General features: G+C 40.0%; 1 protein-coding gene across 1 annotated transcript in view; it reads right to left on the reverse strand.

Annotated features, from left to right (window-relative positions):
- Positions 1–3,280: 3,280 nt before the first annotated feature.
- DCTD (dCMP deaminase) overlaps positions 3,281–27,948 on the reverse strand; it is a 40,312-nt gene continuing 15,644 nt past the window's right edge. Inside the window, exons 4-6 of the mRNA XM_070948154.1 lie at positions 13,850–13,966; positions 6,321–6,417; positions 3,281–3,469 (exon numbers count right to left, since the gene is read on the reverse strand). Coding sequence (XP_070804255.1) covers positions 3,391–3,469; positions 6,321–6,417; positions 13,850–13,966 — 293 coding nt within the window. The 3' untranslated portion in view covers positions 3,281–3,390. The remainder of the gene's footprint in view (positions 3,470–6,320; positions 6,418–13,849; positions 13,967–27,948) is intronic.

Here is a 27,948-nt window from a genome sequence, read left to right on the forward strand (position 1 = left end):
AACAAAGCTTGTTTCTCCAGAGAATGCAATAAAAGCTCAAGGACTGTAGGACTTGTAGTGTTCTCTTTAAAGTGAGAAGAAAAACATTTCTCAAGCATTTTGTTGTGTGTGTGTGTGTGTGTGTGTGTGTGTGTGTGTGTCTCCTTATAACAGATCAACACAGGAATATTATAGTCACACTGGGATTCAAGCTCTTTATTGCCTGTCTCTCCTTTGAATGTAACAAGCCTATTGAAAAGTATAAACCTTTTGTGTTATCTAGTGGTAATGACAGTCAGCATCATTCCTCTTTGTTTCATGTCATGATGCTATAATTGTTAATTAATGTTTTACAAACCTGACCTTGTATATTTGGAAAGTTTCCTTCAATAGGTAGCCACTTATAAGCACACTAACAACAGAAATTGCCCTGATTCCCAGTTTGGGACAACACAACTCCACTCATCCTCCATTTCAGAAGAACTAACAGAGCAGTCAAACATTTAGTATGTACAGGCTTTGATTAACCTTAGCGTTCTTGACTCGTGATAGCTATAGGTAGAACTCTTAAAAAGGCAAAGACAATCTGCTATCTTGCTTTTTAAAACATGGTAGACTTCTTAATGGAAGTGTGTACTTTAAATATTTATTTGTTCTGGATATAAAGAATGTAAAGAGCATTCTTCTCACGCTATTAGTAAATCTATAATCCCTTGATAGTACAACTGTCCAAAGTGAGAGACCAAAGCATCTGGAAATGCTGAATTGTTTGATGCACTGGTAATACTTGGCGTGGAAATTGCCATATATTGGCCTTGAAGAACAAAATTTATTTATAAAAAAATTTCCAACAATTTTTTTCTGTCAATTGCTATGTATATATAATTTGGATTATGAAACAGGCAAACAGTACCTCTTCAGGTAAATTGGGCTAAAACTCCAAGAAATCTTAATTTTTGGCTATGACAGTGATGGCAAACCTCTTCGGCACTGAGTGCCCAAACTGGAGCGCGAGAGAGCCGGAGCCCCAAAGACCAGCTGGGCAATGCACATGAGCTGGTCTTCGAGTTTCCGGTGCTCCAGCACGTGTGAAGATCAGCTGGGCAGTGCAGATCGCACGCCAGAAACCCAAAGAGCAGCTGGCGACAGCGTGTGTGCCCACAGAGAGGGGCACTTTTGGCACGCATGCCATAGGTTCGCCATCACAGGGCTATGATATATTGAATTCAAAAAACTATCACTCTAAAATGTAAATTGGTTTGCTAATTCCTTTCTTGCAGAATTTTAAAATCTTGTGAAATATATTGGCTTACTGTTCAGAGAAAGCTAACAGAAATGCTTTTTTCAGCGCTCAGCTTTGGATCACTAAGTCCTTTCTATTTCACATTTAAATTAAAAGTCCGTTCCTTGAAAGCCAGTTTCTGAACCATTATCATTTTAAGTATGTAATTTATTTTCTGGCTACATTAGCAATTTGTTTCCTATTTTTAAATTAATGAAAATTTCCTTAGTTGTACATAGAATTTATTCCTGCCATGAAAAAGTTGATAATATTCATACATTTTCCACTATGACCATAAGATCTTTCTCAGGATATTTTGGCCAATTACACTTATTGGTGTGAAAAAGGATATGACAATAATAGCAGATTATATGACTTACATTTATATTTGCCTAACCAATAGTAATTTATAGGTAAGCAAAATACCACCAATCTCAGTATAGTCCTATTTTCACCTACACTGGATATACTTCCACAGATCAAGACAGAAGGCTAGAGGAAGTTTAATGAAAAAACAAAATATAAAGAAAATCTAAAGATATTTTACTGCTCTAATATTGTACAGTATATTTAATCTAGTATTTCTTTACTGACAAAATACATTGACTAGATCTTTTCTCTTTCAGTTTAGGAACAATACTCTAGAACTACACAGTATTTACATTTCTTTAATGAAATTAGCTCTCTATTCCAAGAATGGTTCTCTGGATTCTACTAAACATGACTAGTATGACCAATTATTGAAGGTATTGCCTTATTTAATCATATCACAAATATTATAATGGGAAGGGAATATATTAGGTTTTTGACATATCTTTCAACATTCAACCAGGATTGATTTTTTTCTTATGTTTTATGTTAGATATATTTGTTACTTGTTTTTTTTGGTCACATGGTTTGTTGTTAATGTTGGATGCTTGTTAGTTTGTTTTTTCTTTTTCTCCCTTCTTTTTTCATATTTTATCTTTAGTGATAAAATAATAAACATGTTTTTAAAAAAAACAAATATTAAAATATACTTTTTGTATGACCACAGAAATACTAGGATTTAGAACCAAGCACAATGAGTAATATAATAGTAAAAAAATATTTCACAAAGATTTTAATAGAGATTTTATAATGTTGGTATCGTGCCATATTAAAAAATGTTTAACACACAGAATTTTAATACAACTATACATACCAAACTTCACAAAACATTTTTTAAAATGAAATAATTTGAGTATCTAAATATATATTTGTTGTCAAAATCAAATAAAAGGACCTATACTGAAATCTTGTGAAAGCTTTAATCCATGTTTCTAAAGCTTAATGCTAATTTTAACAAACCAAAGCAAGCTAAAGCCATGATCTATTTGGCATATGTAGCCTCAATATGGATTAAGCGTGTTCATTTCCCTTAGAAGAAAATACTAATTTAGAGTTTTAACGTTGGAAATTATTAGATTGTCTCCCAGAATTTTAGATCAATGGACAAATTATTTTTTAGGGTATAAAAATCAGCTCCAAAGAAGTTCTTATTTGGTTCTGATGATTTATTCACATCCTCTAAGAAAAGTAAGATGTTTGGGGCAGAGGGGCAAAGGGGATGAAAGCTACTCTAAAATTTTATCCAATGCAAAACATTTTCAAATGTAAATCATATAAAGAAGAAATTAAGTAGCTGAAGATTTCGAAGTGTTAAAGTACTAGTTATATAACTGTCTAGCCAGTCTGAATTAAATTAAACTAGGACATGTGTTCCCACAGTTGTATGCTGCTGAAGTGATTCTTTAACCATTCTTGTACAGTCAATATTCACAGAATATGAATTGTAATTTTATTTCCCTTCAAGTCAGATGAGTTCTTGGCTAATTGACACAATATATTGAATATCTTTTGCATTGTTTACCCACTAATACTAATCTCACAGACAGTTTCATTCACAGAAGATTTAGTAAAATCCTGGAAGTCAAAGTTTAAATGTATAGCAGAGAAAGCACAAATGTTCAAGTTCTGACACATTCCTTAGATGTCTGCTTAAACTGTAGTGGCTATTAAAAAGTTATGCCTAACTTCAAGATGAAAGGCATTAGCAGCTTCTAAGAAAAGGATAATCACACTCTTCTGGAGATTTAATTAGATGTAACTCACAGAGGCTTTTGACTTGGTTTGCTGTTAATTGAATCAAAATCAATGATGATCTTGCTGCACTTTGGTTTGAATTTTCTAAAAACAACAAAGAGAGGAATATTAGCTAGTGAAGTAGTTAAACATTTTGTTTGCTTTGGCTCCCAACTAAATTTTAAGAAGGAAAAAGCATATCCTTGGATTCATTCTATGTTTTATCTCTATAGGAGCCAATTATAGTGCACCATACTGAGAGATACCCGGACAAAAAAGACTAAGACAAAAAGACACATGGGGTTGCTTAGTCTGTATGTTCTTTAGCTATTGGAGTTCATAAATTAGACAGGAGTTAGAAGGATTTCTAACAACTTAGCTACAGGGGGTAGCATCTCTGTAACATTTTATATGTTCTTTCCATGCCAATTTTTAATAGGAAATTTCCAAAGTTTGCTTCTTGTAGTCTTAAAGGAAAGGCAGAAAACACTGCATTATGCAAGGGGGATAAAATACAAACTACTGAAGCTAGAATCATTTTAGAACTGTAAAATTAATACCATCACTATAGCTCATCCTTTTACATCATTAGAGCATCTGCTGCAGCAATTAGCAAGAGAGGTATTTGGGGACTTTGTATATATTTTACAATCTACTAGTAAACAGAAGAATATGCAAATAATGTGGATTTAGTGTCTCATTAAGCTTGACAATTCAGTACTAGAGATTCATTCAACCTAGCCAAACCCTCACAAATCATTACAAAAGGCAGAAATAGTCAATAATGAAAGATATGCTTGGAAGAATGACTATACACAAATGTTATCCAACCAATTGGTCAGAAATACTTGGAGGCATGCCAGCCATAGATAAATTTTAGAAAGATCTCATAACAGAATGACTTGTGCCCCTCCTGTAATAAATGTCTCTCACATACATACCACATTTTATCACTTCATGTTTCTACTTCAGTAAATTAGGCTAAAATTGTCTGTCAGAACTGTTGAACATATAAAATTCCCTAATTTTCAAATTCTGAAGACTGAAAAATTAGATTTCTATCACTTAGTAGTTTGCCTCCCAGAGCCTTTGAAAGTCTACTTTCATTTCGTAACACTGTAGCTTTAAAAAAAGACATTTACAAGAAATGGTTTCAGAGATTGCTTTAGACTGATTTTATTTTTGAGAAAAAACTGTTTCCATTTGGACTTGTTTTATTTAATAAAAAATATTTTGTAGATAAAAATGAGTTTTGAAGCATATACAACATAGCCTTATCCTTACATGGACATTATTGAGACATTATAAACATCAGAAATAATCCTCAATCTTAGAAGACATCACTTGTCAATTGCTATCCATTCAATGTAAACCTTACATGATCTACTTACTTAGTGTACTTTCATGCTGTCACTTTAAAAATATGAGAAATTGTGCCATTGTTAAGCTGATGACATACAGCTCTGATTCTCTGTCAATCTGAATGTTGCCATGCATAACCAAGTCCAACACATTGCAATTCAAAGTTTTAATGCAGAGTAAATGAAAGCAAATAGGCTACAACTGAATCCTGGTAGGTCTGAAATTCTGTGCGTAGGTAGTTCTCAGGTCCTGTGGGTAATTGGTTTCTTTGTTTGTTTGTTTATGGATGGAGTTGCATTCTCCATGAAGGAACAGGTATATAGCCTAGAACTGCTAATAGATTCAGCTTTGTCAGTGGAGATCCAAAGCAACTTCAGTGACCAAGGGCACCTGTTGGCAGTGTGTGCTGGTTGCTTCTGCCTGCATGAGCATGCATAGCCATCTTGCTTTGCCAGCCAATCCAATGGAAGTATTCTCTATGTATCCATGTAGGCAACCTAGAAAACTGCAGCCAGCCTGAGCCTTTCAGAACAACTGTTTCAACATCTCACGGATGGCTGCTTTGTTTATACTAATATGCTCTACAAAGTGTCCCTCATCCAGACCTTCCCTTGATTTTGTCACATCCCACAATTAGAATTATTTTTCAAAAACTATCTTTTTAAAAATGGTTCTTATAAAAGTTTTTATTTATAATAATCATTGTAAATTAATTTGGGATAGTTTAATTAAAAAGCAATAAAGTGTTGCAAATAAAATTATCTCTCATTTTCTATTTCTGACACCCTCTTTTTTTCCTTTTCTGCGATAAATGGTAGGCGGTTGGGCTAAGGGCAGATTGCTCATTAGAGGCATAAATTTATCTTTTGTAAAAGACTTTGCTAGATTTGAAGGCTGCATAGGACACTTTAGATCTAGATGTCCATTTTGGCTTTATAGGTCTATATTTTCACAGCCATTTTCTTTATGACTGAAAACTTTTTAGTTACACAATGAATATGGCTCTGTTTGCGGTAACTAATGCAGTCATGATACATTTGCTGAAGCACAAAATTTTACTGATGTTTGTTGTTTGTGAACAGTATGTGTTTCTTTTTTTTGCAGAACAGAGGCTATTGTTTCCACAATAATTCCTTGTATTTTTGCTTATTAAGTCCCAATCATAAGCCACTTTTCTCCGCAGACAAATTTGCTATATTTTTCAAAGAAACTAAATCTAACCTACAATTTTCTGCATGCTTTGGTTGTATCAAAACCATAGCAGTGTGTCCAATACAAGAAAATCGGTCCATGAAAAACAGCTCATCTCTGCTTGTTCAGTATAATAAGAATGCTCTGGAAAAAGTTCACAACAATCGACCACTTTCCCATTATTGTCCCAACTCTACTTTTAGTGTTAATAACATTACTATCTCAACTTACACCATTCTGTACGTAAAAGGAAAAAGAGAAATTATTGAAGTGAAGCAACAGATTCCTTCACAATTTTAAGACAAAGCAATAGCAACCCAATGCATACAAAAGGAAGATTGGGGATAGGGGGTGGAGTGGGGTGGGTGGGTTTAAGGATTTATATTTCCATGTGTTGACTCACATGTACAAAATTCCAGCTAGATCAAACAAGCGCCGTGCAGCTATCATTTCCGGAGTATCGTGATATTTATCGGACATAAAAATGACTTTTTTTATCCCTAGAACAGTGGGGGAGAAAACAAAAACATCAAGTACGAGCCAAGATACAGTAGTTCATTTAGACATGTAGACAAAAAAAATCCTGTTAAAGAGAAGTTCAATAGTTTCCATGCAGCTAAAGAAAAGGGGGGAAAATTACTCTTGTACAAATCTCTATGTGCCAGAGGCAGCAACATGAGTTCTGTTGATCACTGACATTATATTTTAATTACTGCAAAGGGAACAGTTACAGATTTCTTTGGTATAAACCCCTAGTATGTTTGCCTCCGTAGTCAAGCTAGGAATATTCCCCATGTTAGAAACATCACTTGTAAATTAGTATCCTGTTCAATGAAACCCCTACATTACCTATGTATCCCATTTACTTTAAACTCAACTACTGAATGTAACCAGTTAAAATGCAGCATGCTGATCCTGCACATTATAAACAAGCTAAAATAGGTCATCTAACATGATAGCAACAACTACAATCAGCATGACAGATCTGGATCATGTATTCTGTAATTTAGATGTTGCTATAAATAAAAATATCTTTGGAAAGGAACAGTGTTGTTAATGAGGCAAAAAATTGTACTTGTAGCCTCAAGGCTATAGGGCTTTAAAAAGGGGGAAATATACTAGTAGGATTTTAAGGACTGTAATACAAATAAATTACTTTTTGTCTTTACTTAAGCAACTGTTGAAGGATATACTGTGTTTCCCTCAAAATAAGATCGGGTCTTATTTTCTTTTCAGCTTGAAAATAAGTATTAGGGGCTTATTTTCGGGGAGGTCTTATTTTTTTTTGAGGTCCAGGAGGCAGCGAGAGTGGTCGCCAAAGTGAGCAAAGAATGGACTTATCTGGTGACACTCAGAGAAAAAAACCTAAGCAGAAAATAGTTGCTGCTGCTTCTTTTGCTCAACCCCCGCCATTGCTCACACGCCAACCAGAACCTCTTAAAAGGCATCTGAACTGTTTTTCTCCTTTTCTATTATGGTATCAGATGAGCCTTTTCGGTGGCATTAACTCCCGGCTCTAGTTTTCAGTAGTTTCAGGTGATGGCTTGTCTTAGACTTAGACACTTAACAGAGCGGCCCGTTTCCTACTAGGTGGCTACAGTTTACCCCTGGAGTTAATGTAAAACTTGCTTCGTCGTCGCCCACGCCGAAATTCAGTTTTACCATTGCTGTACTCACTGCTACCCCTTACCCCCCCCAAGCAACACTGCCCACCCCCCTTGTGTCACCAGGGGTTTGTGCTCCGCTTTACTGTAGTTGCATACGCATAAATGGATCACAGTCCTGGCTCGCCATTCACACGCCCACAGACGTAACAGCCCAGGGGCCCTGCCTGCGGACACAGTACTGCTACCTTTGGCGCACACCGTGAATCGGAGAGCGCGCCGACTGACTGGCTACCCCGAGGAATGTGTGGTATGCAAGAGGCAGAAGCAACCATTCCATGTGATGGGGGGATGGGAACGGCCCATGTCTGCGGAGGGCGCAGAAGCACGCATGTTTTGAGCTGTCGCGCGCAGTCCGGAGGAAAAATGTTCTTGGCGGCGTGTGACTAGCTGCTGAGTAGCCGCCGCGCGGAGCAGCTCAGTGTTTTCCAATTTAGTTGTTTCGACTCCCCCCTCCTCTGCTCAGTTGCACGCTCTCTGTATGTTTTCCCCCTCTCTCCTGCCCTCTCTCACTCACTGGGCAATAGTTGAGGCCGCTGGTAGTTAGGATCGATTTTGCTGTTGCTTAAGTCGCCGTGGAGGATAGCAGCAGCAAGCAGCAGTGGTAGTATTGGGTAGATCAAAGAAGGGGCATTTATGGCAGGCTGGCCAGCTGAAGCTGTAGGCTAAGCACAGCTTTGCTGCCGCCGGTGATTCAGAAAAGAGGGAAGGAGGATGGGCGTGTTGCATGAGAGATTCAGCCCAGGGAGAGGCGGATGGAGGCAGAAAAGGTGGAAGCATCGAGCCAGCAGCCAACTGCAGGAGCAGAGTCCCATCCCAGCAGCCGGGGAGAGAGAGGCGATGAGTCTCACAAAGACTAATTTCTGGTGGAGTTTGGGGGAGAGAAAGAAAGAATTTTGCTGCTTCTGCTGCTTTCCTTGTGTGCAGCCAAAAGCAGAAGCAGCAGAAGTCTTTTTCTCTCCCCCAGACTCTGCCAGAAATGAGACTTTGTGAGACTCATCATGCCGACGCAGCCTCTTGGAGCAGGACTCTGCAAAGCTTGTTGTGCCATTGCACACACGAATGGCAGCACCGCCACGAGCTTCATAATACCAACACAGCTGGCGTCCTGCCGCTCGCGGCTGCGCCAGTATATCAAACCTTGCAGTGGTGCTGCCGTTTGTTGTGGCTTGTCAGCGGCCTGTGCAGTTAGTAGCTGATTCCGACAGCGAGGAGGCTGGTGTGATGTTGCGCCAGCAGCCTGTGCAGCTGGCGGTCAAGTCGGACAATGAGGAGGCTGGAGAAGATGTGGTGCCAGAGGTGGGGATTCAGAACCTCCAGCCAGGGCCTTCAGAACCTCCAGAAGCTCCCATAAGTGAAGAGAAAGAAGAGGAGGACCCTCTTCTCGATGTACGAGCGCGCAGAGCTGTTAAAAGGCAGGAGTGGCTCCTCAGGAGGAGGTCTCCTTGAGAGTAAGGCTTGGGGCTAATTGGCCACTCCCCTAGCCTATTTAAGGAAGGATAACGACTGAGGCAATTTGCAGGAAACAACTTCGTTCATATTCCTTTGCATCTTGATTCCAGAAACTTTTGATTCGGCTCTTTTTTCTCTGGTCAGTCTTCTTGAAAATTGCTTCTCGGCATTCTGCCAACCATAGTAAGATTATGGTTATCTGAAATACTGTGCCTCACAATTGAGTTATTATTCTTTGGATTCTTGTTGGCCGTTAATGAAGTTAACAGCCCTTGTTCAGAAAAGACTGATTTAAACTGTATTTGTATTCAAGCAACTACTAAGAAAGCTCATTAGTAGTCTTTAATTAGTAAACTAAGGTTTGTACGGATTTTGTTTGTGCTGAGTTCTTTGGGTTCCGTAGCTGGGGCAGAACACCATTTGTGTGTGCAATGGCACAAGTCTTGCAGAGTCCTGCTCCAAGAGACTGCAGCGGCGCAACGAGTCTCACAAAGACTCATTTCTGGCGGAGTTTGGGGGAGAAAAAGAAAGACTTCTACTGCTTCTGCTGCAAACCATGGTCACCGCCAGCTCCATAGCCACAAGGTGGGCTGCGGAACAGGGGGCCCTTGGCTGCAAGGTTGCCTGGTGCTGTGGGCAGGGCTGGGGCTAGCAAGTGTGCTGGAAATATCTCCAGGCACCCGGAGAGACAGAACTCCCAGTCCTCACTCAATCAGCTGATCCACGGGCCGCGGTTAAGGGTCCCAGGTGACTGGGGAAGGGAAGGGCTGCCTCCTGCGCTGGCCACACCCACCCTTTTCATTAGGGCTTATTTTTGGGTTAGGTGTATATTAGTCCCACTCCCAAAAAATTGGGCTAGGCCTTACTTTTTGAATAGGCCATATTTTCGGGGAAACACGGTATAAAAAAACTGAAGAGAGATGCCATACATTCAGCAACAAACTATAAATATGAAACTGCTGCTATCAAAACATATTGTACTTGTACTTTGTTTGCATTTCTGTATGCAGATGAGTAAGCTACTACTGTCCATCTGTGAGCACAGAACCACAATTTTTCTCTGAAGAACATAATTTTGCACACCTCCCATACAAATTCAAAATCCTTCTATCTGCTGCTTCCAACTCTCTATATCTCATCACTAACAGTCAGAGCCAAACTTAATTATGTTCATATCTTACTCTATCAAAAGGTTATATTAACATAAAAAGATAACAGTTTATTTCCCGTCTAGTCATGTTAAACACTAGGGAGCGGTGCTCAACTCCATTTCTTAATCAAGGGAGCCAGCCAAAGACACCTCTATGGTCATGTGGACAGCATGACTATACGTTAAAGTGCACGGAAAGCTGTTACCTTCCCACTGAAGTGATACATATTTATCTACTTGCATTTGCATGCTTTCCAACTGCTAAGTGGGCAGGAGCTGAAGAGAATAATGGGACCTCACTCTACTGTGTGGTAATAATATCCTGCAAGAAGCACTCATAGAGATAAATGCTATGTCTACAAAGCAGTCTTCAAATCAGTGTTTTTCAAATTTAGCAACTTTATAAAAAACACTAGTTTAAATGTTAGCTGATTTAACTGTTACTGCTTATACATGGTGACAAATGAGTACCAATTGATGTGAAGTATTTTGGAATCCTCCACCCCCCCCCCCAAATTCTACATTCTATGACTCAACAGTGAAGATATCAGTACAATTCCTTTACAGACTTTACAGGTGGTAATGACAGAGAATTAATCAAGCTGAACTCAAATCTTGGCAACTACATGGGCACTTCAGTATAGTCCACATTCTTTGCTGAAATACAAAGTGGTTTTTCATTGACTGTTGTTTTCACTTGAATGCAGGAGGGGCACATAGGGTACTGAAGACTAGGAACCCCAAGCCCTCTTTTGGTCTTTCATGCTTTATGCTTGGTTCTGCTCCAATTGTACATGAATAAAATCCATTTATAGCAGTTCTCCGCAGTCCAAATTACCTGAATCAATATGGTGTCATGGCAGGAGAGGAAGTCAACAAAACAGGGAAGCGAATCATCCAGCCACATTCCAGATTAGAAAGATGACATTATGATGATCACATGGATATCAAACAAATGCACCGAGAGCCAGGAGCTGAGTGGATAATTTTTATAGTAGCTTCTCCCTTTGAGATCCTATTCTTCCTATTTTGCCATCTTTTTGTCTGCTGAGCTTCCCTTCTTTTGAAGGGGCAGTGGAGCTTATTCTGGCAAAGAGACCGCAGAATCAAAGCAGCATGGGCAGCAAATTGTGGGTTACTAGTGCTCACCAGTAATCCACGTTTGCTGCCCATGCTGCTTTGATTCCCAACTCTTTAGCAAGGGGAACATCTTTTGCCTTACCAAGTGAGAGAAAGATAGGAGAGAGCCGTTTATCCTGAGAGTCAGGTTCCTGCAAGGGCAGGATAGTTTGGAAGCAGATGAGGGTATACCTCCAGGTTGCATTTTTTGGAGGGCTTGGCTGAAATTTGTTTTGCTTGTGAGGCAGTTCCTTCTGGGTATTTTTTAATATAGCTGAAATGGAGCTTCGGAGGAGTCACTATCAATGTCATTATCATTGTTACTGGTGAAAAAGTTATAGTGTGCTGACAGTTTTCTACCTATCTGAGTCAAGAAAAGACAGCAGTGTGAAATGATTTGAGCATCTCAATAGGGCAGATGTGTAAAGTTGGTGCTGGACTTCCATATCATTACCAGAGGGTGGGGAGGAGATGTCAGGATTGTTGTTTTGATTGTCTGCTAGTTTCTTCTTCAGATTAATGAGTTCTGTGTTTATATTCTTGCTCTTGACAAGTCTGTCAGAATTACGTTTGGAGCCTACGTTTTTTATGGCTCTTATCTGCAGGGTCCTGACCATTTGTCACTTTCCTAGTGATGGGATCACAGACTAACTTGTCCTTAAAGACTCTGACAATTTGGATGTAGTGAGTCTGCCACAGAAATTCACTCATTTGTATAAGTCTAGAAGGGAGAGATTATTGTTTGAAATCCAGGAATAATTGTTTAGTATTTCTTGAGCTGGGTAAGTAATGAAAGAGTTTCAAATCAGTTTCTCTATTTTGGCAGTTTAGAAGCTGAGATAGGGAAGTCACAATAGTCTTACGGCAGTTCCAGCTCTGAGAATTCCAATGTATTTCTATGGGTGCTTCTGGATGCACAGTTGATATGGGACAGGCTGCTGTAGTGCCAGCATGACCAGCTTCTGCTGCAAATTTAACCCGATTGCCATGGAGGATTTGCAGATCAAGCACTTGTTGGAAGTTGCCATTTATCCATTGCAGTATGAAAACCAATCCATTTGTTCTGCAGACAAAAAGCTTACCTTATGGTAAGAGGGGAATAGTATAATTGTAAGGGGACGGGGGTGCAGGAGACTTACTCCAAACAACTATTCTCACTGCTTCCCTGCTCTGGGGAGTGACTTGCACTGAAGCTTTGGAGGATTGGTGGAGGCAGCTCTTATTCCTGGCTTTTGTTTGTCAACTTCTTTTGAGATAAAGGGGATTCTGAGGTTGTAGATCTGCTACTGACATTTTTGATCATCTTTGCATTGGGGAGATAGGAGTCAGTTCTCATCTGTTTTTTTCTGCTTTGTAGGATTTCTGGGCCCCATTATCATTACTGGGGGTTGCCCAGCTTCTTTCTTTACCTCTGGATGCCATTTTTAGGTTGAAGGACTGCACCAGAGTGGTAAGAGGATGTAAATTCATTTCAGGAGCTGCTAGGTTGTTTCCATCTTATCTCCTTCCTCCCATGTTTTAAATACAAGCAGGAAACAAAACAAGGAATAGGACTATGCAGATGTAAGCAATGGATTTTTTCTCCATTCCAATGATGCATACCTTTTTTTCTTTTAAATGAAATTAAATAAAGGGTTCACTCTTGGAAAAGATAACTGCATGAGAAATTTGCTAAAATTGTCAGACCTGTAGTCTACCAAGCTACTACTGTGCATATTGACTGATAATGATTCTTTTTTATTCAGTTGGACTTATTTTCCCCAGAACTAATTGGAAATGTCAGGAATTTAACTAGAGCTCATTTTTATACTGCGCATGATCTCTACTAATGATCTACAAAATCTCTTCAGATAAAAAACTGGAGACAATGGAGTCATAAGGGCAAAGAAAGACTACCACTGATGACAGGAGATGGTCTGACTCTCACTACAATAAGCACAACTCCATATGGCTAAGAAACATACACGACTTTTCTCTGAACACTGTCATAAGGATGGGCATTTTACCAGTATCTAATAATCTGATGAAAGGCCCAACTGTCACACTTGCACAACTGTAGCGATGGCAAAAATGTGTAACTACTGTAATGAGAAAGAGAGAGAGAGAGAGAGCCTGGAAGTCTTATGACATTTATGACAAAAGAGATAAAAATCTTCAAGTGCTAACCATGTCTGATATTCAAATTAAAATGTAACATATATATTCCCAGGAGATCTTATGTCACACAAAGTTTATTCTTCCATCTCCTCCCCTTACATTCAGTGTGTCAGCAATGTAAACCGACAGTAATAATATGCAATGTCTGCACAGTTTCTTGGCAACTGTTGGTCTAGAAAGTTAAAAACTTAAATTAAAAATAAGTAAGAATCACAGAGGATGCAATTAGTATGGGAAAACCTGGCACCAGTCAAGGATAAAAAAAAATACAAGGAGTAACTTAAAGATTGATAGTGCAATTAATTTAGATCTAAACAGCGGCACTTGTAATGTTGTGTCCAAACAGGCAGCACTCTTAATACCAAAAATAAAGCTGGCCCCTTTTCTTACCTGCCTGGATGATGAGCTTTGCACATTCATTACATGGAAACAGAGCAACATATATGCTGCAGCCTTTTACATCAGCAGAATTCTTGTTCATTATGGCATTCAGTTCAGCATGACATACTGATTAAAGAAAAAAGATTTCAACAAATATTATTATGTGTGTTCATTAAAGAAGATCATCAATCTAAAACTTAACTAAGTGTTAACTGCAAATGCCCAATTCCTTCCAGAAGCAAACACCAGTACAATTTGTCACACAAGAGAAATTTAGCAAGGGAGACAGAAGAGAAATTCTTCAGAAAACCAAGATCAATGGAGGTCAAGTGGTCTGGCCAGACTAGTAATGAGGAATGAAATAATTAAGAACATTAAAAGGACCATTCACTAACACCTACAGGACAAGTCAAGGCCATAGGCTGAACGCTAAGTAATTTCAGCCATCCTAAGTGTGCCAATATGTCGTAGCACTATTGCTCCCAGAGAGTATCTAATTGCCTATATAAAGGAACTCATTTAGGGGCTTACATGCATGGATACATTCTTTTGATGAGGCACGTGTATGTTGTATTCCTAAAAATGAGAGTTATGACAAAAAAGCAAGCAGTCCTGTCCTCCAAATAAGATAACTGGAAACTAGGGCACAGAAAAGATGACTAGCACAAAGAATACTATTTAGAAAATTATTCTGCCCTGTTACTACTATTATTAATGCCAAGTAAGAACTCTGAAACACAATTAAGAGAGTTATTTGATAACCAGACCATCATAAACAATCTGAAAATGAATATTTATAAATTCCAGGAGGCACAAGTCTTTTTAAAGAAACTATAAATTTATCAGGAGAAAATGTATTCTTTTGGCAGTATATGTGTTAACAAATTAGCAATAATTTGCCTATTTGTGATCACTGTCTGAAAGCAAAGTCTTCGCTATCTAAAAGCCAAAGCTGACAAGTTCAATTATCTGCAGCATGTTCAGTGGGATTGGAAATCACTTTAGTTTCACACATGTTTGATATATTGGCAGCAGGAGCTGCTGCCTCTGATGTACAAAACCAGTTCTGTGATTCTTTGGGTGTTGGTCTATGTAGTCAAATTCTTTAGAAAGATTTTTCTCAAGACCACTGAGAACCAAAATCCTGTGGAGCAAAGATTTATTATGCTGCTATGATAATGCCATGCAAAGCAAATTCTATGTACACGGATTTCAAGATATTCCTTGTATAATCAAGCTCAGCTTGTCACTATGATTTTCCCTTGCACCCACCCACCCCCATTCCACCCACTAACTGAACTGATAATTCCCACATTTCCTAGTAATTGCCAGCTGAGTTTCAGAACCTGCTGTCCAAATATATACACTTAACTATATCTGTAAAATATCAGATTGGGGAAACTTTGGCTAGTAAACTGCAGTTAATATTTTTAAAATGCATATATTGCCATTTTGAATATTTATAATTTTATGGAAACATACATTAATAAAGAGTGTTATTTCTAAGTACCATTAAACAATCCATGATCTGTTGAGTCATTCTTTCAGATATATTTCCTTACCTAAACAGAGAAGCAAGATGACTGTGGGTGAGCAAAACAACTGGAAGTGGGAATGACTTCCAACCAGCTTCTCCATTGACTTTGTTTGTGGGAAGCTGGCAGGAAGCATTGGAAGTCACAATCATGTGATTGAAGCGAACTGCAATGATGCTAGTGGCTACAACTTTGCAAATATAACTGGTATGAACATCCTCGAAATTTCAATTACACAAGTATAATGGGTCCCAGATTTTGTATACATTCTTTTAAGTAAATGGATTTGAGGTACACTGATTCAAAAAACCTTGAACTTGGACTACTTGAAGGTTTCAGACAGATGACTTTTAGTAGTATATAAACCAGGGATGTCAAACTCACATCATTACATTGTCACATGATGTATTGCGACTTTTTCCCCTTCGCTAAACCAGGAGTGCTCGTGGCCCGCCCGTGACACATCTGGCCCGCGGGCCGCAAGTTTGATATCCCTGATACAGTTATTTGATTAGTATGCCCATATAATCAGTGAAATTTACTTTCATTGCACTAATTCTATACAATGATTTAGAGATTCATTTTAGGAAATTAATATTATAACCATTCTAAATTCACATTCTTTTAGAAGAGAATATACTAAAAAATCAACATTTATACCAGAGGTGGTATTCAGATAGTTCGGACCAGTTCAAGTGAACCGGTAGCGACAATTTGTATTGGTTCGCCAAACCGGTAAATACCACCTCTGGTTGCCCCCGCCCATGCCTGCCCGTACCTAATGCCCACTGACCCGCCCACCCCACCCTATATATGTTGCCTTTGCCATGCAGCCCAGCTAATCGCTGAGCCAATCACCTCCATACCTCGCCCACTCTGCTTAGCTCCCAAAGGTAAGCATGCTGCTCACTCGCTCTCCGCCAGGGCCCAAGGAAGCACCATTCCCCGAGGCCTGAGTCTCCGCCCGCCTCGTCCAGGTCGAGGAATGTGCCACTCCCCAGCTCCAGCCTTGCCCTGGAGCTGCCGGCCGCTTGCCACCCCGCTCATCTACTTTACTTTACTTTTACTTTACTTTTATTTGATTTGTATACCGCCCTACTCCCGAAGGACTCAGGGCGGTGAACAGCCAACAATAAAATACATACATACAAAATTTAAAAAGCAGAAATAAAATCGAATTGAATAGTTTGGCCCAGACAGATTAAAACCCCAATCAATTTAAACCAAATTTAAACTTTGAGGATTAAAAATATTAAAAATATTAAAATTGTTTAAAAAGAGGGAGAAAGTTAGGCCAGGCTAACTTTCATTCCAGATCTACCTTCCATTCCAGTCACCTTGGTGGGGGGGACATGGCGAGGCTTGGCCGCCTTTTGCGGGAAGCCTCCAGCTGCCGTTTGTTTTCGGCTGCCTTCCGAGCATGTCCACTGCGACGCCATTCCTCTGGTGCAGCAGGCCATCCTCTTAGCCGGGTCCAGCCGCGAGCAGCACTGGCAGGCAATGGGGTACGTGTGCACGGCCAGAGCAAAGAACAGGGCAGTGACGGCAGCGACGGTCACAGGACATCGCCGCCGTCAGTGCCTTGTTTGCATTGGCCACACACGTGCACCCCATTGCCTCTTGGTGCCGCTCACGTCCTGACCTGGCCAAGAAAACGTCCTGACCTGCGCCAGAGGGACAGCTCTGCTGCAAAGGGAGGCAGAAAAGTTTGGCTTTTCTCTGCAGCAGCATTCAACGTGGCTGCTTCTCACCTCCTTCTCGGCCTCATACACACAGAGCAAACATGAGAAGGAGGCGAGAAGCAGCCAGGTTGAACACTAGAAGACTTGGCTGAATTTTTCTGTCTGTTTTGTGGGCGTGGCTTGGTGGACGTGGCTTGGTGGGGTGGTGCTGCCCCACCTTGCCGTGAGTGACATCGAGTTGGCCACGTCCACTCAGTCACATGACCACGCCCACCAAGCCACATTCACAAAACCGGTAGTGAAAAAATTTGAATCCCAACACAGATTTAAACTATATTTTGTCTTTCGCAGAAAATAAATGTTGCCTGGGAATCTGGTGTTAAAGTATGCAATGACTTTCTCCATTAATGCTAATAGAGAAATTTAATTTCTCTATTAAGTCTCAACTGGAGCCCAAAATGTATGATATGAGCACAACAGAAACATGTGATTGAAATTATTGAAATTCACATTATAGCCTAAAAAGGGAATGTTTATAAAATGATGTACCATTGGTATATGATTCCAGAAAAAATATCTGGAATGTACAGTCATGTGAAAAAGAAAGTACACCTTCTTTGAGTGCTATGGTTTTATATATGACATAGTAAAAAAAAAATCTCGTCCTTAGCAGTTCTTAAAAATAGATAAGTACAAGCTCAGATGAACAACAACACATGATGTATTATAACATATCATTTATTTTACAAAAAGAAAGCCAAAATGGAGAAGCCATGTGTGAAAAACTAAATACATCTTTACTGCTTCTAAAGGTCTGAAGAATCTAAGTAGCAGCCAGGTGCTGCTAATCAAGTGTCCTTGATCTGTTGATTATCAGCAAGTGTGACTACTTCTGTAAAAGTTGAAGTTTTAGGAGTTTGCTGGTCTCCAGCACTGAGGAATGTGTAACCAATGCCAAAGAGGAATGATCTTAGAGAAGCAATTGTTGTTGCCCATCAATCTGGGAAAGGTTATAGGGACATTTCCAAACAATTTAAAGTCCATCATTCTTCAATAAGGAAGATTATTTACAAGTAGAAAACCTTCAAGACAGTTGCCAACCTTCCCAGGAATGGATGTCCCAGCAAATTCACTCCAAAATCAGACTGTGTAATATATCAGAGAAATTGAAAAAAGTCCAAGAGTTACATCTCAGACTTTACAGGCCTCAATTAGCTTGTTAAATATTGAAGTTTATGACAGTACAATTAGAAAAAGACTGAACAAGTATGGTTTCTTTGGAAGGGTTGCCAAGAGAAAGCCTTTTCTCTCTAAAAAGACATGGCAACATATCTTAGATTTGCAAAATCTCATCTGAACAAATCACAAGACTTCTGGAACACCGTCCTTTGGACAGATGAGACTAAAGTGGAGATGTTTGGCCATAATGCAGTGCCAAGTTTGGCTAAGCCAAACACAGCATATCAGCACAAACATCTCATATCAACCATCAAGCAGGGTGGTGGAGGAAAGATGATTTGGGCTTGTTTTGTAGCCCCAGTATGTGGACACCTTGCAGTCATTGAGTCGACCATGAACTCCTCTGTATACCAAAGTATTCTAGAGTCAAATGTGAAGCCATCTGTCCAATAGCTAAAACTTGGCTGATATTGGATCATGCAACAAGCCAATGATCCCAAGCATATCAGCAAATCTTAATGGCTTAAAAAGAAAAACATTAAGATATTGCAATGGCCCAGTCAAAGTCCAGACTCCAACCCAATTGAAATGCTGTGGCGGGACCTCAAGAGAGCTGTGAATAAACAATTGCGCAGAAACCTCAATGAATTCAAACAATGTTGTAAAGAAGAGTGGGCCAAAAATCCTCCACAACAAGTGAGAGACTGATAAAATCAGACAGAAAACGATTACTTCAAGTTAGTGCTGCCAAAGGTAGTTTTATAAGCTACTGAATCATAAGGTGTACTTAGTTTTTCACACAAGGCTTCTCCATTTTGGCTTTCTTTTTGTAAAACAAATGATGACATGATATAATATGTCACGTGTTGTTGTTCACCTGAGGTTATATTTTCCTACCTTTACGAGCAGCTAGGGAGCGGAGGATTTTTACTATGTCCTCATACGTAAAACTATAGAACTCAAAAAGGGTGTACTTTTTCACATGACAGTATAAAGGTAGTTTCAAAATTTATGTTGGAAATATAGTAATTTTATCATGCTTGGTGGGCTTGTAAAAAAACCCAGAAAATTCAAATACCATATACCAGGGATCCTCAAATTTTTTTAAACAGGAGCCAATTCACAGTTCCCCAAGACTGTTGGGGGGCTGAACTATAGTTTGATCTGCCTAATGACGGCTGGGTGGGCCTGGCTAGATGGTCATGTGACTGGGTGGGTGTGGCTAGGTGATCATGTGACAGGTAGGCACGGCCAATTTAGCCGTTCATTTTGCCTTTGTCCTTCCTAAACTGTATTTGCTCACCCTAAGGCAGGGATGTCAAACTCAATTTTATTGAGGGCCAGTTCAGCATTGTGGCTGTCCTCCAAGGGCGGGGCATGGCTGGGGTGGTAGTGACCGACTGGGTGTGGCCTGGGGCGTGGCTTGCTTAACGTCACTCACATGGGTGGTGCCTTTGGGTTTGGGCAAGATTGGGGAGGGAATCCAGGGATCTCCAGTGGGTGGGGGGGTGGCCTCATCCTGCAGGATGAGGTGAGGCAGGGGGAGGGAAACCCACTGGCCATGTGCTCACCGCCCTTTGTGTGCAGGGGAAATGGTTTCCAGCTGTACACTGCCTGATGTCCCCTCGGCTGGCGCATACTGCAGCTCCAGAGCCTGCTGCCAGCATGGGGCTGGCTGTCCAAGCAGAAAGTGGAGGCAGAGAGAAGGAATGTGATGTGGGCCACTGGGTGCATTTACTTTGTCCCACTGTCTGTTTTGGCTTGCGGTTGGACAGCAGGTCACCGCTGGTCATCTTCTCCTCAGCCCTCTGGCGGGTCTTGCCCTTGACCTGCGTGTGGGGCATGTTCCCCTTGCGCACCTGACTGAAGCTCCTGGGTGGCAGACCCACCTAGTCCAAAGAAGGCGAAGTAGCCAGCTAGAAAGGCATGTTTTCCTCGCACACCCAACACACCTCAGCACCACCGAGGCCGCCAGCAGCTCATGCAGGTCCATTAGGCTGTTGCTGTCGCCACCTGGAGCACCAGGTCTGCCCAGCCCAAAGGAGGCAAAGCAGCCTGCTATAAAGGCCCAGTAGAGGTGGTAAAGCATGCCCAGACCCAGCAGAGATGGTGGGGAGGCACGGAATCCCGGCTGGGCTTGGGTGGTCATAGCACTGATGGGGGTCAAACTTTTCCTGGGCCTGGTGCTCCAGGCAGCAACGGTTTAATGGACCTGCGTGAGCTGCTTGAAGCCTTGGTGGTGCCGAGGTGCATCAGATGTGTGAGGGGAACACGCTCCATGCATGGCCAAGGGCAAGGCGGGCGAGGGGCCAAGGAGATGACCAGTGGCGACCTGTTCTTCAACCGCAAGCCAAGAGAAGGGACAGAGTAGGCAGCAGCCACCCCACACCCTCCTCACCTTGTCTTCGCCCACAGTGGCAGCAGTAGCCGAAGGCAGAGGCACAGGGGAGATGCTGTCTGGCCTGTTGGATGCTTCACAGTCACCTGCTCTGTCCCAGCCACATGGGATGGAGCAGGTGCATCCGGTGGTCTGCATCATGTGCCTCTCCCCCCCCCCCCCCCGCACTCTGCCTGCTGCCGGTGCCAGTGCTGCTGACGCCATGCTTGTTTCTTGGAAGACCAGCTGCAGAGTCCCTGCTCCCGGACACCTGCACCTTGGCAGATGCTGCTTTTGTTGCTCCTTTTACATCCTCGGCTGCCACCGCGGCCAGCCAGGCACCGCAAGGCTGCGCTGCCCACATCGCCCCACTGCCTGCTGGCAGTTGCAGCAAGTGAGGCACCTCCTCCCCAGGTCCCTGTCAGCCAGAAAAAAACAGCCATGCAAGGTATGGTAGGGAGGAGAGGGGCGAGGGGTGGGGCGAGGTTGAATCCCACCACTGTGCGGGTCAGATACATTGCACTGGCGGGCCGTATCCAGTCCATGGGCCGTAGTTTGAGGACCCCTGCCATATACTGATACAAAGAATTTTAAAGGCTAAGATTCAAATGAAACAAGAACTATTTTCTGGGATTAATGGACAACTAATAAAAACTATAAAAGTTTATTTTTAGGTATGATCTCTGCTGCAAAACAACTACATACGCAAAAATGGAAAGATTCCAATAGAGGAATAACTGATGAAAATGATGAAACAGGGCCAACAAAGTTAACTTGCTTGCTTAGAGAAAGATCAAGTACTACATTTATAAGCGACTGGAAACCTACAAATTCTGTTAAAAAAATGAACTAATGATTTATAATTTGTTGATGAGAAAGGGTAGATTATGGAAAAAAAGAAACTTTGATGTAACCTTAGAGAGAGGGAGAATAAAATGTAAATATAATTGCTGTTAAGAAGACCGGAAGTCATTTCTTTATTATTTTTGTTGTTTTCTTTGCTTCTTTTCCATTTTCCTATTACTTTTCTTTGCATTGTTTTTACTGTGTGGAAAAACCTCTTTAATAAAAATTAAATAGATATATAAAGGAAAACTACCATAGAATTGGCCATGTTGAACCTAAAAATATTTGCACAGGCCAATCAACGGTCATTATGGCAGCCAATTTTGGGCAATACACCTTAATGATCTGAAAATTCCAGAGATGTCCTCCAGACAAAGATAGCTAGGCACCCTGTCTCATTTAGTACAGATTTTAACAGTCTCAATGACCACAGTAATCCAAGAACAAAGAAAGTTTGGATTTCGAAACAAATAAACAAAATAAGACAATATGCCCTTTAGAAATAAAGAAAATGCAAATCAGAATCACAACAATCATACCAGAGATCAATTTGGATTAAATTCCAGAAACTTGCTTTGAAACATTTCCACAGTTGCCAACTAACCTTAGGAAAATACAAGACTCCTTTAAGATTTGGAGACTTGAATGACATCTTTGGAACTAAATCCAAAACGCTGTAGAGCTTTTATTTATACATTAATGTCATCCAGGATGAATTGGATATTCACCTTGGATTTTAAGATTATTGGGAATGCCTCCCAGGACACCCTTCGCATAGTGTACTCTTGTCATAACATGATTTTCCCCCCAAAATCTTGAGTAGACATTCTTAGCATCTCTAATTACTCTGATAGAAGTTTGAAACAGACATATAGGTAACAGACTAGTCAATACAATAGAAAATCTAAGTACATCAAGGTTAGATGGGCAGAATGCACATCATATATTGAGACAAAGCCATTATCTCTGAATTGTTAGGAAGATTATTTTAGTCCAAAAATCTAAATGTCAGATGCACCAAATAATAGAAAAGATGGGACAAAAATCACCAAAAGTCCCTTAAAGAAATTAAGAACAACAGAAGAGAAAACTGGACTTGCCATGTAGTTCCTTACCATATCTGGACTACTTTTCCTCTTGCTCAGGTAGATAGGATGAAAATATTTTATTCTATGCTCCAGATAGAAGAGAACAATCTCTAGTTAAGGGATTGACAAAGAACACTAGAAAGAATTACACAAGATTGAAGTGGAAGAAAAACAGATATAACGATAAATACTAGATGTATTTAGAAAAAAAAGAGTCTTGTTTTCACTAAAATATAATAAACTATCCATCAACAGAAGAAAAAGGAATTTTACCTGTCAGCTTGTGCTACAAAATCTCAAGTAAAGATGGTAAAAGGATGGTAAGTGTAGGGTAATCTTTGCCCTGTAGAAGGTAGTTACCTTGAATGTGGGCCTCTTCTGTTGTTCCAGGATAACAAAAACCAGAGAACTAACAGGATGATCATACACTTGGGTCCCACTATTGCCAATGTTTTGTCATAGGGCAGTGATGGTTAACCTTTTTGGTGCCCCCCCCCCCCGATGCATGCACTCACGCCTCCCGTGCATGCACACACACCCGCCATATTTTGGCTTCCAGGAGGCTTTCCAGGTCCAGGCGGCTTTCTAGGTCCAAAATCAGGTGCGGGGGCTGGGGGTGGGGTGCATCCCATTTTGGGCCTGGAGAGCCTCCTGCACCAGCCTGCCCCCCCCTCCCCGTGCATGCACAGCAGAGGCCTGAAGACCAGCTGGCCGGCAGGAGGCGCACAGGCATGCATGGTGGAACTGAGCTGGGGCGACGGCTGGCATGCCTGCAGAGAGCGCTCTGGTGCCACCTGTGACACACGTGCCATAGATTCGCCATCACGGTCATAGGGTATTTCTGTGGATACCTAGGATTTCATTAGGACATAGACCCAAAGCAGCTCTTTTGGATTCTCTTCCCCCATTGATTATGGAAACATATCAGAACTGCTGATATTAATTTTGTTTTCCCCCATTCTAATTCTACAAGCAGAATTAAAAATTAATTAGCATTCCAATGCTCAATTCTTGCTAACACCATTGCTTTACTTTTTCAGTAAAACATTACTTTCATTACTGTCATTACTGTTCAATATCAATTTAACACTTCTCCAACTACATATACAGTTGCAAGAAAAAGTATGTGAACCTCTTGGGATTACGTGGAATTGATCATAAAATGTGCTCTGAACTTCATCTAAGTCACAACAATAGAAAAACACAGTCTGCTTAAAATAATACTACACAAACGTTAGATGTTGCCATGGTTTAATTGAACATAACATGTAAACATTCACAGTGCAGGGAGGAAAAAGTATGTGAGCCCCTAGCCTAATGACTTCCCCAAGAGCTAATTGGAGCCAGGAGTGAGCCAACCTTGACTCCAATCAGTGTGATGATATTGGATATGTTGCTGACAGCTGTCCTGCCCTTTAAAAACACACACCTGTTTTGGGTTTACTGGTTTCAAGAAGCACTGTCTGATGTGAACCATGCCTCACAGAAAAGAGCTCTCAGAAGACCTACGATCAAGAATTGTTGACTTGCATGAAGCTGGAAAGGGTTACAAATGTATCTCCAAAAGCCTTGATGTTCATGTGTCCATGTGTCCATAAGACAGACTGTCTACAAATGGAGAAAGTTTAGCACTGTTGCTACTCTCCCTAGGCGTGGTCGTCCTATAAAAATGACTGCAAGAGCACAGTGCAGAATGCTTCATGAGGTAAAGAAGAATCCTAGAGTGTCAGCTAAAGACCTACAGAAATCTCTGGCACATGCTAACATTTTTGTTGACACATCTACAATAAGGAAAACATTAAACAAGAATGGAGTACATGGGAGGACACCACAGAGGAAGCCATTGCTGTCCAAAAAAAATATTGCAGCACGTTTGAAGTTTGCAAAAGAGCACCTGGATGTTCCACAGCACTACTGGCAAAATAAACTGTGGACAGATGAAACCAAAATTGAGTTGTTTGGGAAGAACACACAACACAGGTCATTGCAACAGGACAATGAGCCAAAGCATACAAGTAATTCAACAAAAAAATGGCTTCAACAGCACAGAATATGCCTTCTGGAGTGGCCCAGTCAGAGTCCTGACCTCAACCCAATTGAAATGCTGTGGCATGACCTTAAGAGAGCGATTCACACCAGACATCCCAAGAATATTGCTACACTGAAACAGTTTTGTGAAAAGGAGTGGTCCAAAATTACTCCAGATCATTGTGCAGGTCTGATCTGCAACTACAGGAAACGTTTGGTTGAGGTTATTGCTGCCAAAGGAGGGTCAACCAGTTATTAAGTCCAAAGGTTCACATACTTTTTCCTCCCTGCACTGTGAATGTTTACATGTTATGTTCAATTAAACCATGGCAACATCTAATGTTTGTGTAGTATTATTTTAAACAGACTGTGTTTTTCTATTGTTGTGACTTAGTTGAAGTTCAGAGCACATTTTATGACCAATTCATGCAAAACTCCACGTAATCCCAAGGGGTTCACGTACTTTTTCTTGCAACTGTATCTGATAGCAGTCGTGATGCTCTAATATATGTGAACATGGCTATTTCTAATTACTTTAGGAGAGAATATTTGTAGCTCAAAGTTGAACTATAGGGTATTTAGTGGTCTCTGAACTGGGTCATTTTCTTGCAGACGTTTCATTATCCGGCTAGGTAACATTTTCAGTGGATCGAATTATTTATCTATTTAAATCCTATTGTAGAGATGAAGGAAGGATAAAATATTAGTCTCTCATCTTTCTCTTTCAGACTGACTGATAGAACATCCAACTTTATGATAACTCCAATTAGTTTAGATATATCAGCCAGCATTTCTCTATACTAAAATCTTCAATTGTCATGTCTAGCTTGATATGATGGCCAGCCATTAGGCTCCTCTATTACAATTCTCCTTACAATACTTCTTTCTATTCACAGGGTTGTTTTCTGGGAGTCCACTTCTTTTTTTTTTTATTGAAAAAGTTTTTCAAATACAAGTTTTTCCCCCTTTTCCTCCCTTCTTCCCTAACCCCCCCTCACCACCCATCCCCCCCTGTGACTTCTTCACAACAATAAGCTAATTCATAATTAATTACATAATATTTTACCATACCCTTACTCACTCCTCAAAGTACTGACCCTTAGCAAAGTATTCTTATAACTCCGCTTTTCTCCGCTTTTCACAATCTACCCTTTTTCTCCTCCCCCAAACTTATAAAATATTATTATTATTACAACAACATAACCTTTACTTTTATATATATATTAATTTAACATTTCAAAGCAGCCTTCTCCAAATTTAACATTTGTTCAGTTCTATCCGATTCTTCCACTCCCCAAAATATATGACTTAAAAATCCTTTTTCTTAAACTAATCAATCACTAAACTAGCCTATTTCAACCCAGTTTCCTGCAAGATTACCATGCACTACAATTCTAAATATAATCCACTGCCCACTCTGCTAAAATATACATATGTCTATATATACATTCCATTTTATAAAAAAAGACAATAACTTTAAATTTATAATTCATTTAGTATCTTCTTTGATGTCTTTCCACTAGATTGTTAAATCCATCATCCATAATAGGGTAACATAGCATCCTGGTGCAACAGTTTATTCAAAATCTTCAGTCATCTTCTGCCCCCATCAATAATGAATATCCTCATGTATATATAAAAATAAAAACAACCACCCGAGTGACATTATAATTATATTCCATATAGTTGTAATTGTGGTTTTCATCAGGATTATAAATCCCCATCATCTTTGTGGGTAACAGCCAGATCTTCTGCATGCCCCAGCATGACTCTCTTGCCTTGTAACTCAAAATAGATATAATATATTTATCGGTAAAAGAAATCCAAAATAGATAGTTCAAATCCAACAATGTAAGGCTCTTTCCACATCCCAAAATCACGGCATTGCAGAGATCTGCCACTTTCCTCAAGATAGTATTAAACGATAATTCGCCTCCAATATCTTTTCACATATTCATTTATTTTTTTTAAAATCCCTGGCTTCACTGTTGCTTGGTTTAGAAACTACTATTTCTACGAGATCTGTTTCTTTTCTTTTTCTTTTGCGGGTTGCATTTCCATCCAGATTTCCTTCCTACAAGTTGTGTATCAGCTGATCGGTTGTCATTCTGCTTTGTAAATTGATCTTGTTGGTTTTGTTTTATTATCTCATATGTCTTTTCCTTCACTTGTATATCAACTGGTTGATTTACGCACTTGTCTGTAAGTTGATAGTTCATCACATTAGAATCAGATGACACTGCTCTCAAATTTATAGACAGTCCAGCTGGGGTATCCAAGGAGTCCAAAGACAGTTTATCTACCACAGCCTCTGTAATTTGATGTTTTCCCTTTATTTCCAACTCCTTTTGCTTGTCCTGTGTTATGCCTAAAGATGTTAAATTTATTTTTAAATTTTTTTGATAAAATTCTTCCGCTTTTTCAACTGTATCCAGTTGGTATCTTACTCCTTGGTGTCTCAATATTAAACCAACTGGGACGTCCCACCTAAATAGAGTATTCCTTTTTTTTAACTCATTCACTAGAAAACCAAATTTCTTCCTCTCCATTAACATCTTGGGCGGGAGTTCCTTAAAAATCCAAATCTTTCTTCCACGAAATTGCAAAGCAGAGTCATAAGAATTCTGGACAATATTATTTCTAATTTCTTTGTCTGTAAAATAAATCACCACATCTCTAGGCAATTGCCTTTGTTTTGCCAACCAGGAGTTTATTCTATAAATTCTGTCAATCCTGCAAAACACTTCATCAGGTTGAACCTTTAAAATCCCAGCCAGAATTTCAGAAGATATCTTCCTTAAATCATCTCTGTCATCTTCCTGCAAACCTCTCAGTCTAATTGCATATTCTGTAAAATTGTATTGGATCATTAAAACTTCTCTTTCAATCCTCTGTTGTACATTTTCTTCAATAACAGTCTTTTGATCAGCCTCCATTTTAAGTTTGTCTTCTGAACTATTATCCTGAATGTTTGCCAAATCCTTTTTAATTTTTTGGATCTTGTCATCCAAATTCTCCTCAGTTTCTTTCATTTTAGAGTTAGTATTTGCTTCCAACTGAGTCATAAAGTCTGCTAAGCCATTAGCTACTTTTAAAATCTTTCGATCCAAAAAGCCAAACTTAGATTTCACCAATTCACCAATTTCTTTGATTTCCAACTTAAATTTTTCAAGTTGCTGATTCACAATCTCATCCCTTCTTACAATCTCCTCAAGAAGAAATTCTATTATATTAAAGTCAGGTTTCTGTGACTGGAGAGTTAAAACTTGTTGATGTAATTTATTAATGGGGGAATCCCCCCCCACTGCCTGTTTGTCTAGTTTTATAAGTCTCAGTGCCATTTTTCCACGCAGACAAAATTTACTGGAAAAGA

The sequence above is a fragment of the Pituophis catenifer genome, unplaced genomic scaffold (genome assembly GCF_029215685.1).
Source record: "Pituophis catenifer annectens isolate HBS135680 unplaced genomic scaffold, rPitCat1.0.hap2 SCAF_8, whole genome shotgun sequence".
NCBI lineage: Eukaryota > Metazoa > Chordata > Lepidosauria > Squamata > Colubridae > Pituophis > Pituophis catenifer.